The sequence below is a fragment of the Convolutriloba macropyga genome, chromosome 2 (genome assembly GCF_964194025.1).
Source record: "Convolutriloba macropyga chromosome 2, txConMacr16.3, whole genome shotgun sequence".
NCBI classification, from domain to species: Eukaryota; Metazoa; Xenacoelomorpha; order Acoela; family Convolutidae; genus Convolutriloba; species Convolutriloba macropyga.
In genome coordinates, this window is record NC_134469.1 from 1,836,455 (window position 1) to 1,858,137 (window position 21,683).

Below are 21,683 nucleotides of genomic sequence, written 5' to 3' on the forward strand. Positions count from 1 at the left end.
CAATTGAAACTTAATCGACACATGAAATCCTCAATTATTTTACAATCCACTTATCTAAATACTGCGGGCCTTTTCCATTGTTTACCTTGTGTAATGTGATCAAAATATCACAAATTGCCAAAATGATTCCCCAATTCTCAGAATAAACATGTAACACCAGTCCCATTTTGTCTTCACGGGAGAAAAAGTGCATGTAGCATAATTGTGTCTTTAGGGCGAATGAAAGAACTTTAAATAATTGTGTCACGGAAAGAGGAAAAACTAAACCCAGCCCACAAAAATTTCACAGCAGTTTTTCTTATATCGATGGATCATATTCGGGTTTTCTTTACAAAAACCATCAGATAAAATTCTTCATTACTGTTAAGATACAGATACAAATAAAATTGAAACTTGTATTCCGGGAAATTATAAAAATTCCCAAAAAATGAGAAATGCACTTTGTTGAATTTTTTGAGCAAGTTTCTAAGATTCAAAGTTTCAAAGTTTGAGCATTTTAGATAGCCTGGATATGGAGCATAAATTAAAACCACTCTAATCCTGTCAATTTGTGAACCAGATTATGAAGTTCGAATTTTCAAACTGAGCAAAACAAATAAAAACAATAATCAATAAAGACTTCTGTTTGGCTCAATTATTTAATAGTTATTAATGCGTTAGTTTTAATAAGTTGCTGTATAAATTTCTGAACATTTCCAAAATTTTTGTTCCAAACATTTTTTCGACTAATTGAAGTTTCGACCCAGTGAAGCATTTTTGTGCTTAGGGTGAAAGGGTGAAAGCAATTAGAGTACAATTTACAGAATAGAGTACGTGTTTCAGAAACAACACCATTTGCGACTTGTGTCAAAACAAGCTGGGTTGTTGTGCCCTGTTGCGGAGATAAGTTTGGGTTCTAGCCAGAGAGAGACCTGCTGGTTTAAAATGTAAACAAATGAGAACAACTCGTTTCCAACCAGTTTCGTCCGTCCAGAGATTCCACGAAATTCTGGCAAAAAATTGAAGCTAGGAAAAATTATGGTTTCCATTTATTCAGTTGACATAATAATTCAAGAGCATTCCATTTTTGAACTAACTTTTTTACAAAAACGAAGCTCGAGAAAGTTTTTAGCAAAGAATTGAAAACATTTGAACGCTGTGTTAATCAAAGGTCACAGTTGTTACTCGTTGAGATAAGAATATAGTTTGAAGTGGTTCTACAAAATACTCAATGAAAACAATCTAAAATGTTGGTGATGAATGTGGGTGAAAAAAATTTTGAATTTTTGACAATAGTACAGGTATGTGATCTGATCACACTAAAATTGATACTGCCGAAAGAGGCCCGGGAAAATTATTTCAAAATTTTCCATCATTCTAACTTCATTTTTTTTATTCTGTTTCATCGCAGACCTTTATTATCCACGTAATCCATTTTTCCAGTATTTTAAAAGATAAAATGTCTTTCTAACCTCATCGCCTAAATCATATTAGGCCTTGATTTGCCATTATACAGCATAAAATGATGAAAAAAAGAAAAGACGATTTGATCTTCATAAAGCGATGGACATAAATGGAAGGTTTTTTGGAGAACAAACGTTACGTCGCCAAACGTACAATTTGGTCTAGTAAATATATGCGATTTTGTAAGCATTATACGAGCCCATGTTCTAAGATTAGGCTTATGAGCGTGTGTAGACAACACTGACAGTAGGAAAAACTAGTTCAAATTCGATCACAAGTGGATATATCCGTCACAATTATCATATATCAATAAAAGTGAAGATTGTTAAAAGCGTGAAAGTGCTTCGTCGGACGAAGCAGCTGCGCAATAGGTAAGAGACATCAAAAGAAAAACCACAAATCTAAGAAAACCGGCATGAGAACATCTGAAGTCACAAAAAATGGCGGAGTTTGACGCAAAACATGCACAATTATAGACCTAGACAATTGCGAAAAACATTGATTAATCAACGATACGTTAAGGTAGTTTTTTTAAAAAACACGGTTAGGTATCATTGTTGATTATTGCGGAGAATAATTGAAATAAAACAACCACCACGGAAATAAGACCCAAGTTGACTGTTCAAGAGCTGGCGCGTTTGGTCATGCCTATGTGGTTGGTGGGACCTGTTATGCAACTATCACAACCGAACAAATTTTCATTCCCGCAATTTAACTTTAAAATTCTTTCCGTGGGTTTTTTCTTTCGGGTTTCTTTTCCAATCTGAATTTGTTCTTTTTGTGAGGGCTCATTTCCCAGAGAGCAATTTTCTGCGTTTCACTGAAACAAAATATTTTTCGAACCCGAATAACTCACTGAATTATGTTCAAAACTAATAAATTTGGAACAATCAGGAAGTTTCCTCGGGATAACATTTTTGAAGCAGTGCAAAGAAACTAGCAAAACAGTGCATATTTCTGCTGAGCTGGCTGAAAATGGCCCAAATAGTGCAACTTTAGCCAAATATAATTCAACGTGATAATATTTCGAAAACGAAACTAAATCAAAGACCCTATAACTAAGGTAGCTATAACTACCCTATAACTAAAAAATCAACTTATATAAATAAACAGTCAAAATTTAATTAAAACTCAAAACTTATAAACTCATAACTATATAACTCATAACACAGAAAAATAGATTTTTTTCTACAATACGTCAGTACTGTTGGTATTTCCAAATATGAGAACTGGTATCCAAACATTTATATTCTGCAAAATTTAAGAGTTTTTTGCATAATTAGTTTAATGCAAACAGAAACTTCAAGACAGCCAAAGTGTCCCGGTGATTCATTTTTCTGAATCAGAAACTAGTTTAAACACATTTTTATGCGAAGAAGCTTGGTATACTTCTTTGACCCTGCTAAAAACATCCTATTTCAATACTTTTAAATATATAAAACAAGTTTTTGCTCCGATTCTTTGAATTTAGCTATCTATAGCAGACACAAAAACGAACAAAATTCAAAGAATCGAAGCAAAAAACTTGTTTTATATATTTAAAAAAGATTAAAATTGGATGTTTTTTGCAGGGTCAAAGAAGCATAGCACAGTGGCAGTAGAGAACTGAGCACTGATTTATTATCAAAAATTTGTGATCAATTCTGGTCAATTAAATTTTCAACCTTCGTTCTCTTTGTGGCCGTGCGCAGTGCGCATTACAAGATAAGCAGTACTAGAAAACAAAAGATAGGATACAATTTTTGCCCGGAAAAATCATGCTGCAGTGATTTTAATTTGTTCAAAAAATTATCTGCGGATCACATCTTGGATATTTTTCTAAAATTTCTTGTTCTATATATTGCTTAACATTTCGCGGCTGGTAAAAATATGTGTGAACGCATATTGCCCATAAGTTGGGCAACTAAAGCAAAAAAAATGGGAAGAGACGAGAGAAACATAAAATTGAAGATTTAAGAAGGACATTTTATTCTATATAAAACTCCCAAAAAATTGTTCACAATTAATATGCTAATTTTGCGTAAAAATGTCTTATTTATTTAAGAAAAAACAAATCCATTCTCTTTGACAGATGAACATCGCAAAACCTTATTTTGAGATCTTAAAATATTACTTGACATTAAACAACTTGTTTTTCACCGCTTCAAAAATTGGTTCAAAGCACTAAAACTGTACAAATTATATTATTAAAGTCTAGGTAATAAATAACATATTTAATTGTCTGTAATACATGCAAACTTTAAACCAACTATTTCGTGTTAACACACCCGGAAGTTATAACCAGCGGTTTATAACTAAAATTTATACCCAATTTGTAGCCTGATCGATAGTTTTTGTTGTTAACTTGCTCTTTAAAACCAGAAGACTAACCAGCGCTTCAAAGACATTTCGCCAGTTGATATAAAAATAACAATATTTTTGAAGTTCGATTGTCGTAAATCAAAAAGCAGTTCTTGTGCCTCTAATGGGACATGTATTAAAGCAAAGACACCCTAAGCAAAGAGAGGACAACAAACAAGTCCGTTTGAACAAGAGTTGTTTATTTGGTAAACAATCGAGTTATCTGTTCACTTTCACGTGTTACACGTCACTAAAACTAAATCTTCACTCACAAAACTTTCAAAGCCATCACAACCAAAATAGGCTGTTTTGTCGTTATTAGACACACTAGAAAACGGGCCAATTGCCCCAGTTGAAATTTTGCCAAAAATTTTCAGGAAATGATCGTTTTTGATGATATTTTTAGGGAAACAAGGTCAAAACTCTTATGTTTTTTTTGACAAGCTCGAACGTTTTCGATCGTTTCATCGACATAGGAATGTTGGTTTTTGTTTAAAATGAGAGCTTAAAACCTAATTGAATTATCATAGCAACATGTCACTATGATTAGTCCTAAAATTGTTAACTTAAGTTAGTGTCTTTTATTTTGATATAGTCTATCGTCTGTTTCAGACTTGATGGTCTCGTCTCGGTTTAGCTGTGACTGGGTGACCGCTAATTTCTAAAAAATTTTAACGCCATCTTCACAAATTAGACCTAAAAGTTGTCTCTCGGCTGGAAATGTTGTTCAATTGTTACAATAATGCTTGTATAACGATTTGTGATGTTATTTGTGTATTTATATATAGCAGTAAACAATTTATTTATTATTAAATTTTTGATTTTAAATAAACCCAGAATGGTAACCAGTCCGGTGACACATGAGTGTTTCTGTATTGTTGCATTTGGACAAAACATTTCCTTGAGAGAGATATGAGATATGAGTATTTTTTTCTTTTTTCAGACGCAAAATATTAATTACGAAACGTTTGCAGATCATTTTCTAAGGCAAATACTTTATATATTTTTACGATGTTGTTGGAAAGTTTTAAAGAGCTTGCTCTAAACTGTTTTTTGTTTCGCAAGGCTTCCCTTGTCTTAGATTTTTGACTCAAAATTTCAACTTCCATATCAAGAATTTATAAAATAGCTGAATACTTCGAGCTCGTGATTTTTTCAGCTCAGTATCATGAATCTTACACGTAGATTGATGTTTGGGTCTTTCCCATCATAGCCTTACCTATGAAAATTAAGCCCCTACCCCTACAAAATTTCATGTTGGGGGTGGGGACTACACTAAACTGAGCTTTAATTGGAACAACCTAAGGCATTATATGCGAAAACTAAAGTTTAATGTATTCTTATAAAAAAGGAAACAAAAAAATTATTTTTAGCAATGAGAAAATTGTCAACTAAAAAAAACCTATTTCGAAAACTTGATTCAATTTTTAAGAGAACTTACAACATACTACACTACTGCCAAACAACTACAATGCTACCATAACATTTCAGACCCAGAAATACAAAGTTTCATACCCGGAAATACAATGCCAGTCTCTACCCCGCAACTCTAAAATGAACAAAGTAAAAATTTAAGTTTTTATTTTGAAAATTTTAAAGACCTTTTAACATTTCCAGGTTTAACTCAACATGATGAAAAAAAAAATAGAAACTTCAAAAATCATAATTTTAAATCAGCAGTACGTCTTCTACAAACTTGTTATTCAACAAAATTCGGAAAGATTTTTGTTAGACAATAAAAAAATTCGTGCACTTCTGAGAGCTGAAGCATTTGTGAAGAAGTGCCCAGTTTTTAATTAGCATACTAAAAAGCAATAATTAAAAATATTTAACTCATTCAATGGTTTCAATGGTTAACTGGAAACCTTAAGTAACTCTCCAACGATGTGAAAACTTGAAACCAGTGTAATTCCGCATTTCATTTGACTTTAAATTGTAAAACAACGCCAATTGAGTTCAGCTTCTTAAAACAGTGAATGAGAGCAGCTTAGAACTCACAATCTTTTTTTGTAAAAAAAACTTTGACCTAATAATTCTTTTTGATTGGAAATGGTCATTGGAAAATTATCGTTGGAAAAAGTCAGAAACGGTCAGGGGAATATTTTGCAGAAGCAAGACGAACGCGACAATTATTTTTGCTTCGATTTTCGTCCGCAAGCAATTCAAATCATTTTCCTTCTTTTTGCAATACACTACAAGATTTTAGTTCGATATTGCAAATTTGGATCTATTCTGTTTCGCCAGAATTTGGATCTATTCTGTTTTGATCAGAGCCAGCCACTATTAAGGTCTTTCCCATCATAGCTCCCAGCTTGGTGTTCATATAACCTACACCCCCATAATGAAGGTGTATTATACATAATAGAGGGTTCCTAATTTCGCGGAAAAAGGGGTGCTATAATGGAAAACACCCAACCATTATTTACAGAAGGAGTAAGAAAACTGTTGCAAAAGCAAGACTTAACCCATTTTAACTTGGGTTTATATTGCTTGCGATATAAATCATTACAATTTACAATGTCTGTAAACATTGATTCACGCTTTGTTCAACAAAAACCCTACTCTTAAGCTAAATGTTTGAAGTTTGGGCTTCTTTAATCTAATCAGCATGGCTGAATGTGTTGTTTGATCGCAGAATACAACAAACAGTCTAACTAGGTAATGGATAACAATCAGGGATCAAATTCATTTCCGGATTGTCAAATTAAATTCGAATTAGCATGTTAGAACTGCTTGGATTTAATCTACGAATGGGTAGCTTCAAAGTTACCCTGCAGGGTTCTCTGCCGACGTATACATGTAAACAGTATCTTGATCTGGTTAAAAATGTGAATGTATTTGCTTGGTTTGGGAATTTCAGAGGTTAAGAATTACTTAATGTTAAGCCTACAACAGCATTTCTCATTATTACCCAACGAAAAGAAATATTAAAGCAATTTTTTGGATGAAATTTTATGTACAAAAATGTCGCCACAGAATGCAAAAAGGGTACGTACGTCATGACTCGAAATCATTTTTTATTAAGATGTAACACTTGTTTAGGATTTGTCATGTTTAAAAATTTTAAAATTTTGAAAAGAAAACAAATTTATACTAGGTTTTTCGATATTTTTTTACAAAAGAAATCATCAGGCATCAATTATTTGTTTTACTCTAAGTAACAAAAAACTTTTTTCTAACTTGAGTGCTTTTTAATTTACCCTTTTAGTTGGCTTGTAAGTTTGTAAGTTACAGTCACTTTCTTTGAAAATAGGTTTGTTTCGGTCCGCTACAAAAACTGGGATGAACTGGAAGAATGGATCCCAGGATGATGGGTGCGTTAACTGTCAGATAATTAAAAACGAACAAGGGAGTTGGTTTTTGTTAAACAAACTAACATAATTAAAGACTCTTCAAAACTGGTCATTTATTCTGAAAATTGTCTCGTAATAGTTAATATTATAGGACAGACGGTATATTAATGAACATCTTTGTTCGTATGACAGCTATATTAGGTCGTGCAAAAAAGACGTGAAACGGAAACTCATTAGACTATTGCTTTGGACACTCGTTATTAAGTTTCACAAAGGTTACGCGACTCTGCTTAAAACCACTGTCAACCTCTGTTGTTTATAACGTAGTGCTTCAAAATGATCAGCCAGAGTTGCGAAGTGCATTCTAAAGAGTTACAAAACCTTGCTAAAAAACACGCATTTTTTTAACTGGTCATTTATACTGACAACACACACGTCTTAAAATGACAAAAATTTGCGGAAGTTAACGTCTGGCTACCCAGACTGAACGTCATGTTTTAATCAGTACTGGTTCAGTGGAATTGCAACTTTTGAATCAGTACTAGATCAATGCTCTGATCATGTCACTTTTCAACTTTTCAGACTTGGCATGTCTTAAGTCTTGACCAGTTTTGAATCAAGTCTCGGCCAAGAACTGACAAGTTTTGAGCAAGTGTTTTCCAAGACCTGACAAGTCCTGCGAACAGTTTTCAGTGTCGTTTTCTCTATCGTTCTGTCATGAAAGAAAAACACCGCCATTCACAAGGACTTGCCTTCAAAACTCTCAAAAAAATAAGCATGAGAAAAGGCGAGCAGTTCTACAAAGTTCACATGAAAGAGAATTAAAAAATTTCTGATTTTGCCCAAATGTACCAATCATGGCCAAACCTTTCTACCTATTTAATACAAAATTGGTTTCGGGGTAAATATCTGGAGCATTTTAAGTCGGTAAACGCTCAGCAAAAACAGCTAGGTCAGATTAACAAATGTCTGTTACGAAAATTGACCAATTGTATCTAATTTTGAAATGCTTTAAATGTAATTAATTTGTTCACAAAATTAATTATCATGACTTGTCAAATCTTGGTCAAGACTCAAAGCCTGCTAAATTGTGGCCAACATTTGACTTAGGACTTGTCAAGTCGTTGCCAAGACTTGACTTAGACTTTTAATGTCTTGACCAAGTATTGGCAAGCCTTTACAAGTCTTAAGATTTTAAATAAGACGTGATCAGCATTGATTTGTCAATTAAAGACGTATTTTTCACTGGAGAAGTAGTGATCAACACCAGAAATTCGTTCCGGGTATGTATAAAAGTTTTTTGGCATTTTGACCTTTGGCACTGCCGTCTTTTGGCATTTTAAATCGTGCACGTGCGCGTTTTAGTAGCTCGAAGCGTCGAAAAGCAGTAGTCTATTATACACATGTAATGTGAGTGATAATGCATCAGACTAACCAGACGGAAACGGCCTCTGATCAGACCAAAATCAGACCATTGTCCAGACTCAAGTGAGCTCAAACCGATTTCCAGACCCTGAAACTTGGGTCTGGAAACACACCGTGTGCGTTCGGCTTGGGTCTGATTAGAGGTCACTTCTGTCTGGGACCTCAATCTGGGTAACCCTATACGGCGTACTTAGCGTAGGGAGAAAACATAGACTACTGAAAGGTCAAACTTGGCCAAAAACTCTTTACAAAAAATAACTGCTTCTTATTGACAATATATCACCAATATGAGTTGAACCATCAGTGTAAATATAGAACTGAATATTGTCATTTTTACACTTGTAATGTGGTTTGACGATGATGATGAAGATGTTTGTTTATGTTGTTTACCTGGGCAGTCGTTGATGGTGTCTCCGAGGTAGTAGCTCCATATGCACCTCGTGCTACTCTCACATTGGAATGCATAGTGAAGGTAATTTGTGAAGTTCTCACAGCTGTTGTGCTCACACACCTGTAAATCACAGCCAAATTTAATTCATATGCCCACTAATCTGGGGGAGCGCAATAGATCCCAGGTCGAGGTGGCCAGACCGAAGTGATCCCTGATCAGACGATCTTCGAGCGCACACATGTTCCCGGTGCGCTCGAATTACATGGTCTGGAAAAACCTTCGAGCGCACTTTTGTCTGGACAATGGTCTGGAACTTGTCGGATCAGAGGGCACTTCGGTCCGGGACGGTCTGATCAGAGGCAGTTTCGATCTTGCAAGGTCTTGCACGTTGACCTTCGTGATCTGAAAACTTCCAAGATGTTACAATATAGCCCAGGTTACCCGTACTTGGCAAACTTGGTACGGCCGTAGTACGGCACCGTATAAGTCTCGAATGAAAACCGCACTAAGATCTTGTATAGAAATTGGTAATTATATCATTTTTTTTACGTTGCCGTAGAAAACTTTTTACTGCCTTAAACGGCGCCGTACAAAGTTTTGGAAGTTTTCTACGGCACCGAATAAGTCTTAGTATGTTTTGAAAGTTTCGTCTAAGGTGGAAAACCTGATAGCCATCGGAGATCTATTACGAGTAGTCGTGTTACTACCTCCGGATCCTCGTCGCTTCCATCGTCACAGTGTTTGATGCCATCACACATTTCCCAGAATTTGACACAGCCCTGTCTCCACCCCCCACCCGGACATGCAATCTCCCAGTGCTCAACACGACAATCTAGCACACAACATCCCCAGTTGAGATTACAAAGTTCTTTAATTAAAAAAATGCAGTAATTTTTTTTCTTTTTTCATTTTTTTCTCTTCTTTCTTACGAAATCCCCAACGTTTTCTTACGCTACAGTTTAATTTCATCATTTTGGAGCTAAATTGTGCCCTCCAAAACATTGTGAATGCTTGCTATATTTGACTAAATGGCTTCATATCACAGAATTTCGCGAAAAAAAGCACCAGGGAAACCAATGAAACAAATCAAACACCAAGATTTTTGAGAAGCCAAAGAACAAATCACTGAGACCCCCCCCCCTTCCAACTGCCCCAAGGCATTGTCATTGTCACAGATTTTTGTTCATTTTAACTAAAGAAATCGTTAGTCTTCGTCGTTTCTATTTCGCAAAAACTAATCAAAGCCCTTATGATTTTTTTTCGTCCGTTTCAGCGGTTTTTGTTGACGATTTTCAACATAAGAACAGTAGATTTTAATGTACTTAAAATAGTCAAAAACGGATGCTTGTTTCAAACATAGTTCACGGGGCTCTGATGAAGTCACTGAGAACATCTCAATTTCTTCGTGAACTTTGCTCGATGCGGTCTGTGTTGTAATTCAAAATCTAAAGTGATTTTTTTTACTGAGTCAGGTAATCTTCTTGACTAAGTTGCTCTGCTCAGTTAATATAGACGAAAACAGATATCCCACAACCCAACTAAGGGTGCGAACATGTTCAATAAGAAGCCAGAAAAGTAGTCAATCGAAACCTTTTAAAAAGTTAATTTAATTTATAAGCTATTATTACATGCAATTTGAACCCAAAATACGCACTCAAATATTCACAGTCATTTTCAAAAATAAACACTGACAGATAACTGCAAAAAAAGTGCTAGAAAAAATTCCAAAAGGAGCAAATTTGTTTCTTTTTTTGTTTTAAACGCGTTTACAGGTAAGGTAGCTCAATCTGAAGTAAATATTGGCAAGTTTTCGGAAATTGGCCTCCATTTGTGACAATCTTCAAAAACAGAAAATTAAGGGAAAGCATTCCATAGTTTCCACTCAATTTTATTTGTACCTGTATGAGATGCAATCCCTTAAGTAAGATCTTTTTCATGCACTAAAATTCCTCGTCCTAAAGTTGCAAAAAATAGTTTTCGAAATAAAATGAAATGCAATTGAATCATAATATTCAGAAAAACCCGAATATGGAGAAAAAATATAAATACTTGAGCTGGCAGTTGCTTTTTAAAGCCAAGCTTCTACCAAGGGGAAAAGTCCAACATGAAAAATTCAATTTCTAAGATCAACAAACGCACTTTTCAAGGAAATATTTCTCATTGGCAAATTCAAAAGATGAAAAAAGAAAAATATAGATTGTTGGTGCTTCACAACTTAACAAAAGAAACAATTTAGACAAAATCGTCAAAAAAACTTTTACAGTGTTTTTGTTTGGCTTTAGTGATTAAAACTCTATTACCAAATTTCTGCAGAAGAGAGAAGAATATTTGTTTAAATGGGAAAACATTTAATGACGTCGAATTTGTTTAGTGCATAACTAACTACTGTTTTTTTAGCACCCACTAAGGCATAAGATTGTCCAAAAAGGAGATTTTTAGAGCAAAAAAGTAAGTCTCTGTACTTAATTAACTTTAACCTGTCTTTGATTACCGTGTTACTGTGTACAATTACTGTGTACAACATTTTTAGTTCAAATATGATGATAAAAGGGGTTTTCGCTGTTATGGGGAGAGGGTTGCCTTAATCTCTCTAAATAGATAACGTTGAAATCTTAGGTAAAAGGTATTTCACATCTTTTTTATAGGGACAAATGGCCCGAAAACATCGGAACAGATTGTGACCCAATAACCTCGCCCCAGGTGTGTTTTTTAAAAGATTATTCTCTTCCAAAATTTACTCAAAACATGAACACCTTGCAAGAAAAAGGATTTGTGCTTTTCTGGACAAATTGTTTGTGGAAAATCAAAATATTAACAATTTTTTTAAACACTTTTGACACTGGGAACATTTAATTTCCAAGATCCGGTAAGAATAAAGTATAATTAGTCTTCAAAACTTGAAGGAAGTAGCCTCATTCCCAAAAAAAACAAAAACAAATCAGATTGATTGATTGCAACTGATTGATTGCAAAGCTGAAATGCCAATTTGGGACTAATTCTATTTGAATAACCAGAACTTTAGTTTTTTTAAGACAAATCATAAAAGTTCATATCAAATTTTTCGAAAATTTGGGTATATTTTACAGAAAACATCAAAATAATCTATACTAGAATACAACGTAATACAAGTTTTTTGTGTACAAACGAAGTAAACAATAGCCTGTTGGGGTTTGTTGTTAATTCAAATACCTTCAGACTACATAATACAAAAATTATGTTTTCGTTGAAGTTTTACGCTTCATATATGACCTTGTTTGACTATGAAATTTTAAAGTCTTCTATCGAAAATGAATATTATCCAATTTTCTTGAAAATTTTTGTATGATTCCTGTTTGATTACTAGTAAATCATATATGATCTTATTATGACAACCAAGAAATCATACAAATCATATATGGATTTGTATGATTATTAAAAACCATATATGACCTGGTATGACTATTAAGAGATTTATATGATGGGCAACCAGATTAACTGCCTGACGTAACTATTCCTCTTTGAATTCTGCACTATAAACACCTTTTTGTTTTTTTTCTGAAAAAGTGTGTGATATAATCAAGACAAATTAACCTCGTTATTGATAATGCAAACTGCGTCATCAAAACTTTCTTAACCTATTATTCTAACAATTGATTGAAATTATTCAAATTGCAATAAAGCCATCCTAGACAAAACCGATCTAGACGTAGCGTGATATATTGCTGTAGACATGTATCATTAGATGAGTATAATTTTCACATATTAAATTTTGTCTTTAATAACAACTAATACTTGATACAACACCCAGATTTGACCTTGAATGTCTGCAAAGCAGCCCTGCGTTTAACATATTATTGAGGGTATTATTTTCACGTAAGTATTTGCCATGATGAATTTATATAGCAGATATATTTATACGTCCCGCTAAAGATTTCAGATTTTTAGAGCAAAAAAGTAAGTATCTGTACTTAATTAACTTTAACCTGTCTTTGATTACTGTGTTACTGTGTACAATTACTGTGTACAACGTTTTTAGTTCAAATATGATGTTAAAAGGGGTTCTCGCTGTTATGGGGAGAGGGTTGCCTTGATCTCTCTAAATAGCTAACGTTGAAATCTTAGGTAAAATGTAGTTCACATCTTTTTTATAGGGACAAATGGCCCGAAAACATCGGAACAGATTGTGACCCAATAACCTCGCCCCAGTTGTGTTTTTTAAAAGATTATTCTCTTCCAAAAATTTTTCAAAACATGAACACCTTGCAAGAAAAAGGATTTGTGCTTTTCTGGACAAATTGTTATTGGAAAATAAAAACATTAACAATTTTTTAAAACACTTTGACACTGGGAACCTTTAATTTCCAAGATCCGGCAAGAATAAATCATAATTAGTCTTCAAAACTTGACGGAAGTAGCCTCATTCGCAAAAAAAAACAAAAACAAATCAGATTGATTGATTGCAACTGATTGATTGCAAAGCTGAAATGCCAATTTGGGACTAATTCTATTTGAATAACCAGAACTTCAGTTTTTTTAAGACAAATCATAAAAAGTCATATCAAATTTTTCGAAAATTTGGGTATATTTTACAGAAAACATCAAAATAATCTATACTAGAATACAACGTAATACAAGTTTTTTGTGTACAAACGAAGTAAACAATAGCCTGTTGGGGTTTGTTGTTAATTCAAATACCTTCAGACTACATAATACAAAAATTATGTTTTCGTTGAAGTTTTACGATTCATATATGACCTTGTTTGACTATGAAAATCTAAAATCTTCTATCGAAAATGAATATTATCCAATTTTCTTGAAAATTTTTGTATGATTCCTGTTTGATTACTAGTAAATCATATATGATCTTATTATGACAACCAAGAAATCATACAAATCATATATGGATTTGTATGATTATTAAAAACCATATATGACCTGGTATGACTATTAAGAGATTTATATGATGGGCAACCAGGTTAACTGCCTGACGTAACTATTCCTCTTTGAATTCTGCACTATAAACACCTTTTTGTTTTTTTTCTGAAAAAATGTGTGATATAATCAAGACAAATTAACCTCGTTATTGATAATGCAAACTGCGTCATCAAAACTATCTTAACATATTATTCTAACAATTGATTGAAATTATTCAAATTGCAATAAAGCCATCCTAGACAAAACCGATCTAGACGTAGCGTGATATATTGCTGTAGACATGTATCATTAGATGAGTATATTTTTCACATATTAAATTTAGTCTTTAATAACAACTAATACTTGATACAACACCCAGATTTGACCTTGAATGTCTGCAAACCAGCCCTGCGTTTAACATATTATTGAGGGTATTATTTTCACGTAAGTATTTGCCATGATGAATTTATATAGCAGATATATTTATACGTCCCGCTAAAGATTTCAGATTTTTAGAGCAAAATTAAGTATCTGTACTTAATTAACTTTAACCTGTCTTTGATTACTGTGTTACTGTGTACAATTACTGTGTACAACGTTTTTAGTTCAAATATGCTGTTAAAAGGGGTTCTCGCTGTTATGGGGAGAGGGTTGCCTTGATCTCTCTAAATAGCTAACGTTGAAATCTTAGGTAAAATGTAGTTCACATCTTTTTATAGGGACAAATGGCCCGAAAACATCGGAACAGATTGTGACCCAATAACCTCGCCCCAGTTGTGTTTTTTAAAAGATTATTCTCTTCCAAAAGTTTTTCAAAACATGAACACCTTGCAAGAAAAAGGATTTGTGCTTTTCTGGACAAATTGTTATTGGAAAATAAAAATATTAACAATTTTTTAAAACACTTTGACACTGGGAACCTTTAATTTCCAAGATCCGGCAAGAATAAATCATAATTAGTCTTCAAAACTTGACGGAAGTAGCCTCATTCGCAAAAAAAAAACAAAAACAAATCAGATTGATTGATTGCAACTGATTGATTGCAAAGCTGAAATGCCAATTTGGGACTAATTCTATTTGAATAACCAGAACTTCAGTTTTTTTAAGACAAATCATAAAAAGTCATATCAAATTTTTCGAAAATTTGGGTATATTTTACAGAAAACATCAACATAATCTATACTAGAATACAACGTAATACAAATTTTTTGTGTACAAACGAAGTAAACAATAGCCTGTTGGGGTTTGTTGTTAATTCAAATACCTTCAGACTACATAATACAAAAATTATGTTTTCGTTGAAGTTTTACGCTTCATATATGACCATGTTTGACTATGAAATTTTAAAATCTTCTATCGAAAATGAATATTATCCAATTATCTTGAAAATTTTTGTATGATTCCTGTTTGATTACTAGTAAATCATATATGATCTTATTATGACAACCAAGAAATCATACAAATCATATATGGATTTGTATGATTATTAAAAACCATATATGACCTGGTATGACTATTAAGAGATTTATATGATGGGCAACCAGGTTAACTGCCTGACGTAACTATTCCTCTTTGAATTCTGCACTATAAACACCTTTTTGTTTTTTTTCTGAAAAAATGTGTGATATAATCAAGACAAATTAACCTCGTTATTGATAATGCAAACTGCGTCATCAAAACTATCTTAACATATTATTCTAACAATTGATTGAAATTATTCAAATTGCAATAAAGCCATGCTAGACAAAACCGATCTAGACGTAGCGTGATATATTGCTGTAGACATGTATCATTAGATGAGTATATTTTTCACATATTAAATTTTGTCTTTAATAACAGCTAATACTTGATACAACACCCAGATTTGACCTTGAATGTCTGCAAACCAGCCCTGCGTTTAACATATTATTGAGGGTATTATTTTCACGTAAGTATTTGCCTTGATGAATTTATATAGCAGATATATTTATACGTCCCGCTAAAGATTTCAGATTTTTAGAGAAAAAAAAGTAAGTATCTGTACTTAATTAACTTTAACCTGTCTTTGATTACTGTGTTACTGTGTACAATTACTGTGTACAACGTTTTTAGTTCAAATATGATGTTAAAAGGGGTTCTCGCTGTTATGGGGAGAGGGTTGCCTTGATCTCTCTAAATAGATAACGTTGAAATCTTAGGTAAAATGTAGTTCACATCTTTTTTATAGGGACAAATGGCCCGAAAACATCGGAACAGATTGTGACCCAATAACCTCGCCTCAGTTGTGTTTTTTAAAAAATTATTCTCTTCGAAAAGTTTTTCAAAACATGAACACCTTGCAAGAAAAAGGATTTGTGCTTTTCTGGACAAATTGTTATTGGAAAATAAAAATATTAACAATTTTTTAAAACACTTTGACACTGGGAACCTTTAATTTCCAAGATCCGGCAAGAATAAATCATAATTAGTCTTCAAAACTTGACGGAAGTAGCCTCATTCCCAAAAAAACAAAAACAAATCAGATTGATTGATTGCAACTGATTGATTGCAAAGCTGAAATGCCAATTTGGGACTAATTCTATTTGAATAACCAGAACTTCAGTTTTTTTTAAGACAAATCATAAAAGTTCATATCAAATTTTTCGAAAATTTGGGTATATTTTACAGAAAACATCAAAATAATCTATACTAGAATACAACGTAATACAAGTTTTTTGTGTACAAACGAAGTAAACAATATCCTGTTGGGGTTTGTTGTTAATTCAAATACCTTCAGACTACATAATACAAAAATTATGTTTTCGTTGAAGTTTTACGCTTCATATATGACCATGTTTGACTATGAAATTTTAAAATCTTCTATCGAAAATGAATATTATCCAATTTTCTTGAAAATTTTTGTATGATTCCTGTTTGATTACTAGTAAATCATATATGATCTTATTATGACAACCAAGAAATCATACAAATCATATATGGATTTGTATGATTATTAAAAACCATATATGACCTGGTATGACTATTAAGAGATTTATATGATGGGCAACCAGGTTAACTGCCTGACGTAACTATTCCTCTTTGAATTCTGCACTATAAACACCTTTTTGTTTTTTTTCTGAAAAAATGTGTGATATAATCAAGACAAATTAACCTCGTTATTGATAATGCAAACTGCGTCATCAAAACTATCTTAACATATTATTCTAACAATTGATTGAAATTATTCAAATTGCAATAAAGCCATCCTAGACAAAACCGATCTAGACGTAGCGTGATATATTGCTGTAGACATGTATCATTAGATGAGTATATTTTTCACATATTAAATTTTGTCTTTAATAACAGCTAATACTTGATACAACACCCAGATTTGACCTTGAATGTCTGCAAACCAGCCCTGCGTTTAACATATTATTGAGGGTATTATTTTCACGTAAGTATTTTCCTTGATGAATTTATATAGCAGATATATTTATACGTCCCGCTAAAGATTTCAGACTTCTTACGTCTAATCAAGGCTTCATTCAGCTTTTTGTGTCTCAAATGGACTGCATTGTTGTAGGATTGCTATAGCTATATACCAGCATTCGACTTCTCTTTTTTTCCTTTTTTCCTGGGATTTGTTCACTGGTGGGTTAGAGCCCGGGGGTGTGGTGCAATGGTAATGTGCTTTGATAGAAAAGATTGATTTGATTAGAAAAGGCGGCATCAGTGTATTGCCACTAGAAGGTAAAGTCTCTAAGTGGAAAAAGCATTCGAGATATTTGGAGGTCAACTGGCCTAAATCTAACACAGAAGAAGAAATTTTCTAAAGATTATTTGAAATGTGGTTGATTAGTTGGTAATTTTACTAACAACATTTTACTAATTTTATTCAAAACAATTTCAAGTTTTTTTTTGTTAACGAAGAATATGTTAAAATTGTTTGAATTAAAAAAATGTAGCAAAATTAGTAATATGTTAGCATAATTATGCTCTGAAAATAACCAACTATAACCACCTATAACAATAACTATACGAAAACCAATTGATAACTATGATACTGATTGGTAATTGATTAATTAATGACAATTAAATAATAAACTTATGCAAAATTTTTGTCACTATTTTAACAAAATAATAATTATGAATTTAATAAAACTTGGTTTTGATTAAGTAAAGTCACTTATGGGGCAAAATTTATTTTCAGTTCGAGTCAAACATTGACCAATCAGAAGGGTGAAATTTATAATTGAAGTTTCTCTATCGGCTCTTAGAATCTTTTCAGACCTCTTTTTGATCGATATCTGTTTTTTCACATGAACAAATGACATTTCTCATCCGATGCATACAGTTCTAATGCAACTTCTTATCGCTATACAAACACTTTTACATATGAAAACAATTTTTAAAATAATTTGTTCACAGTTTAACTGAAAATGCACTTTTGTTCACCTTGATTAAAAGAATTCTGTGTTTTTATAAATTGAGTGAGCATTAGTTTTTTTCACCGCGACGTTGCAAACCATCTGAACTTTTTGAAAACAAGTTTTAACAATTTCTTTCACAATTAGTCTAAAATTGAAATCTTGTAGACGTTGAGTTTTAAATGAGATTCTTCGTTTTTAGAACTTTATTCGGTATTTCATATCGACGTGGCATTGGTTTTCCACTCAAATGAAGGCTTAAAAGAGCATCCGATGTTTCGAATAGTCGTTTTTTTTTGAAATTTTTATAGCTTGAGAGATCAATATTTCAATTCGATACCTAGAAACCTAACTGGAATGTAGGCTTACCCACCATTCGACATTCTGAACAGCTTGCTGTACTTTATATGCTTGAAGGTGTCTTTCGAATCTCTACCTTGAGATAAGCCCGTTTTATGCGTTTGAAATGTTCAATTAGGGAGTTGTTTCAAACATTCCCCCTTTTTCCCACTTTGTATCTTATTACGATGTCTGATAACATTTAACGTCTTCCTCCTTCACCCCACATCAAAGTCGGGATCGAATTAAACCTTCTTTCCACAGTAGTCTCTAATCAATATTAGATTGTAAAATATTGCTGTTATGGGACAACAAATGGATTGGAATCGCTATTATCGTCAGATATAAATTGACGCAATTCAATTCTGTGTTCTCAAAAAATCACACATTGTTAATCTAAAAGTTTATGTACGCACTGCTAAAAGATTATGTTATCACCATTAAAAGTTTTGAACTACCTTTCAAAAAAGTGTGAGACTCATATAATAAAAGCTTAGAATGATACAATAAAAGTGCTAAGATGATAAAATTCTGCATAGAAATCAATTCAAAACAATATATAAAAATGAAATAGAAAAGAAAATAATGAAAACTTTCAATGATAGCATATCAGTTTATTTCGAGTAATTCAGAAATCCTTTACACAATGTTCGTTTAATTTTTTGTTCCGACCCCACTTGTGGGGGGGAGGAACTATACTCAAATGGATTTTTTTTGTGCAGTCAATTTTGGCCGATCGATATATTCGTTGTAGAGAAATGTAAAAGTATCATTAGAAATCCCGCCCAACGTAGAATTCGGAATTCAAAACAATTTTTGAAATTTCTTTTTTTTAAAATTTTTTCGAGGAGTTATCGATGTTTAAAGTTTTGTGTGAACACGTGGGGTTTGGCATGATTTTGCTCACTTTTAGGGGAATATTCGTTCAAATTGAAATTTTTTCTAATAAAATATAATTTCAAATATGGTCTCATGGGGAATTTTACTAATAAGAACATCGAATTTTATTTGAGAGCTAAATTTAAAACTTTTTTAATATTGATTTGGTTTTTTCAAGTCTAGTCATTTTCCAAATCAAGGTTTCGTTAAGTACAAACCTCATTTACACTCAAATGATGCCAAATGAATAAACAATGCGTTTTGAAAGAATCGCTCTGTTTTTTTTAACATTCATCACTGAGTTTTCGTAAATTTTAATGAAAATTCGTTTTTCTTTTCAAGATTTTAAAATTTTTGAAGTCATCACAGTCTCCTTGACTAAAATAGCAAAAGGTTATTTAATGAGATGAACAAAAACTATCCAGTGCTTTGCGTGGACAGCTAATGACTGCTATATCTTCAAAAACAACTTATTTCTACGCACTTTTAAGTCAGTCTCAATAATGACAGGACCAATTTCTTTTTTAATGAAACCAAAATTAATCTGTTTTGTGGTTTTATCCTCTAACTATTGGTTTTATGACTTCGAAGCCACGAGTTTTTGTAGTTTTCTATGACAATTTTTGAATATTTTTTCCCTCTTTTTGATTCTTTTTGAAATCTTATCATTTTTATTACATTTTTGACAGTTCCCATCGGCGTAGAGAAGGAGTTTTTTTATCGTAGATAAAAGTTTTTGAAAGACCGTATGGTTTTAATGGTTCCGACACATTCTTCTCGCACTTTTCTAATGAACTTTTTGTTTTTGCCTGTATTTGTTATTGTTTTGATAATCAGAAGACTAATTGTGATGACTTATTGATGACATATAAAGGACTGGTATCATTGCTTTGCCATCGAGACAGTATGTAGCGTGTTTTTTGCATTCCGTTGAAAGTTAATGGATTTAATGGCTTTGATACCAGGGGTTTTCTCAAAAATGTTGTGGTCTCAATACATTTGATAATATTTGTTGTAATTATAAGTCATCTTGTTACAATGAAAAAAAATCCATTGCTTTAAAAAAGTTGGAAACTATAGGGCTTTATTGAGTAATTCATTTTTCAATTTCTTCGTAACTTTTCTCTCTCAATTTATTTTAATCTGCTTTTTTGTCTAATCTTTATTCTCTATTTAGTTGTAAAACTTTTTCTATATGCTGAGAGCTCTCATATGTTTTTGATTGAGGATCAAATCAACTTCATCAGTGGAGTCAATTTGTAGCTAAAGATCTTAAAGAACTGAAAGATGTTTTCAAAATTTTTGAAAATTTTTCCGTTTGTGTTGGTCTTTTTGACACATTGTAACTTATTCCCATCATTTATAGGTCCCGTCCATTTCCTTGGAATGCAAACTTTATCGTGTTCATTGATTTTTTTCGTAACGGTTGTTTTGTTTTTTGAACAACTTCCTTTTTCATAAATATTTTTTGAGTCGTCATATGAGGGTCAACAATTTCAACTTTTCTGTATAAATTTAACCGAATTAGTAGTCTCATTAGAAAAATTCCATCTGCTTCGTAATTACGAAAAAGTAAGTTTGTGTAGTTAGGGTTTTCTCTGATTGTAATTTGACGTTGTTGCTAGGTGCTTATAAATTTATATTTTGAGATTTTGCCGTAAAAAAAATTTATATTTTCGCTTGTTCCTTTGTTTTGCTGTCTGTTTTTTCTCTCAGTCTTTCTAATGGTAGATCTCGTGAGCACTCTATTGAGGCATGGCATTATGTAAATAAAGTAGTAGTTTGGGTGAGTAACAATTCTTTAAACTCAAACATCTTTTAACTCAATGATCTATTTTTGATTATCTCTTCATTTTGTTGAGAATTAAGTCAGACATGTAAATGAGCTTGGGTTCGATTATCATGCGTGAACGCACATTAACCAGCCTCCTTGTTCTAATTGATGTTATTGTTATTTATCCACATTTAACGCTTGACATTTTAAACTAGTAAGGCTTGTGCTACAAACAATGGAAAAGAAACCTATGTTTTTTCATCTTTTGAAGACATTAATTGCAATCGGTGATGTTCTTTTTACATTGCTGCAAAGTTTAAAAAAGGCTCACTTTTACTATCCTCTTTGGGGCACTTTAAGGAAAATGTACTGCTCGATTTTGCTTTAAGAGCAAAAAAGTGTGGTAAAAACTTTCAACCAAATCTGAAATTTACTTTATCTTTTCAATTTATTTCTAATCCAACTTGAAAGGAGTATGCTACAAACACTTCGCTGCACAATCTTTGTGATCAAAAAGTTAT

At 32.5% G+C, this 21,683-nt stretch overlaps 2 protein-coding genes across 2 annotated transcripts in view; one reads left to right on the forward strand and one right to left on the reverse strand.

The window, feature by feature from the left end:
* The window catches only part of LOC142335556 (uncharacterized), a 127,196-nt gene that overhangs the window by 39,601 nt on the left and 65,912 nt on the right, over nucleotides 1-21,683 (reverse strand). The window contains exons 6-7 of the mRNA XM_075384093.1: nucleotides 9,600-9,724; nucleotides 8,892-9,012 (exon numbers count right to left, since the gene is read on the reverse strand). Coding sequence (XP_075240208.1) covers nucleotides 8,892-9,012; nucleotides 9,600-9,724 — 246 coding nt within the window. The remainder of the gene's footprint in view (nucleotides 1-8,891; nucleotides 9,013-9,599; nucleotides 9,725-21,683) is intronic.
* Nucleotides 1-21,683, forward strand: part of LOC142355630 (ubiquitin-like domain-containing CTD phosphatase 1) — a 161,485-nt gene that overhangs the window by 4,889 nt on the left and 134,913 nt on the right. The gene's annotated exons all lie outside the window — the stretch shown is intronic.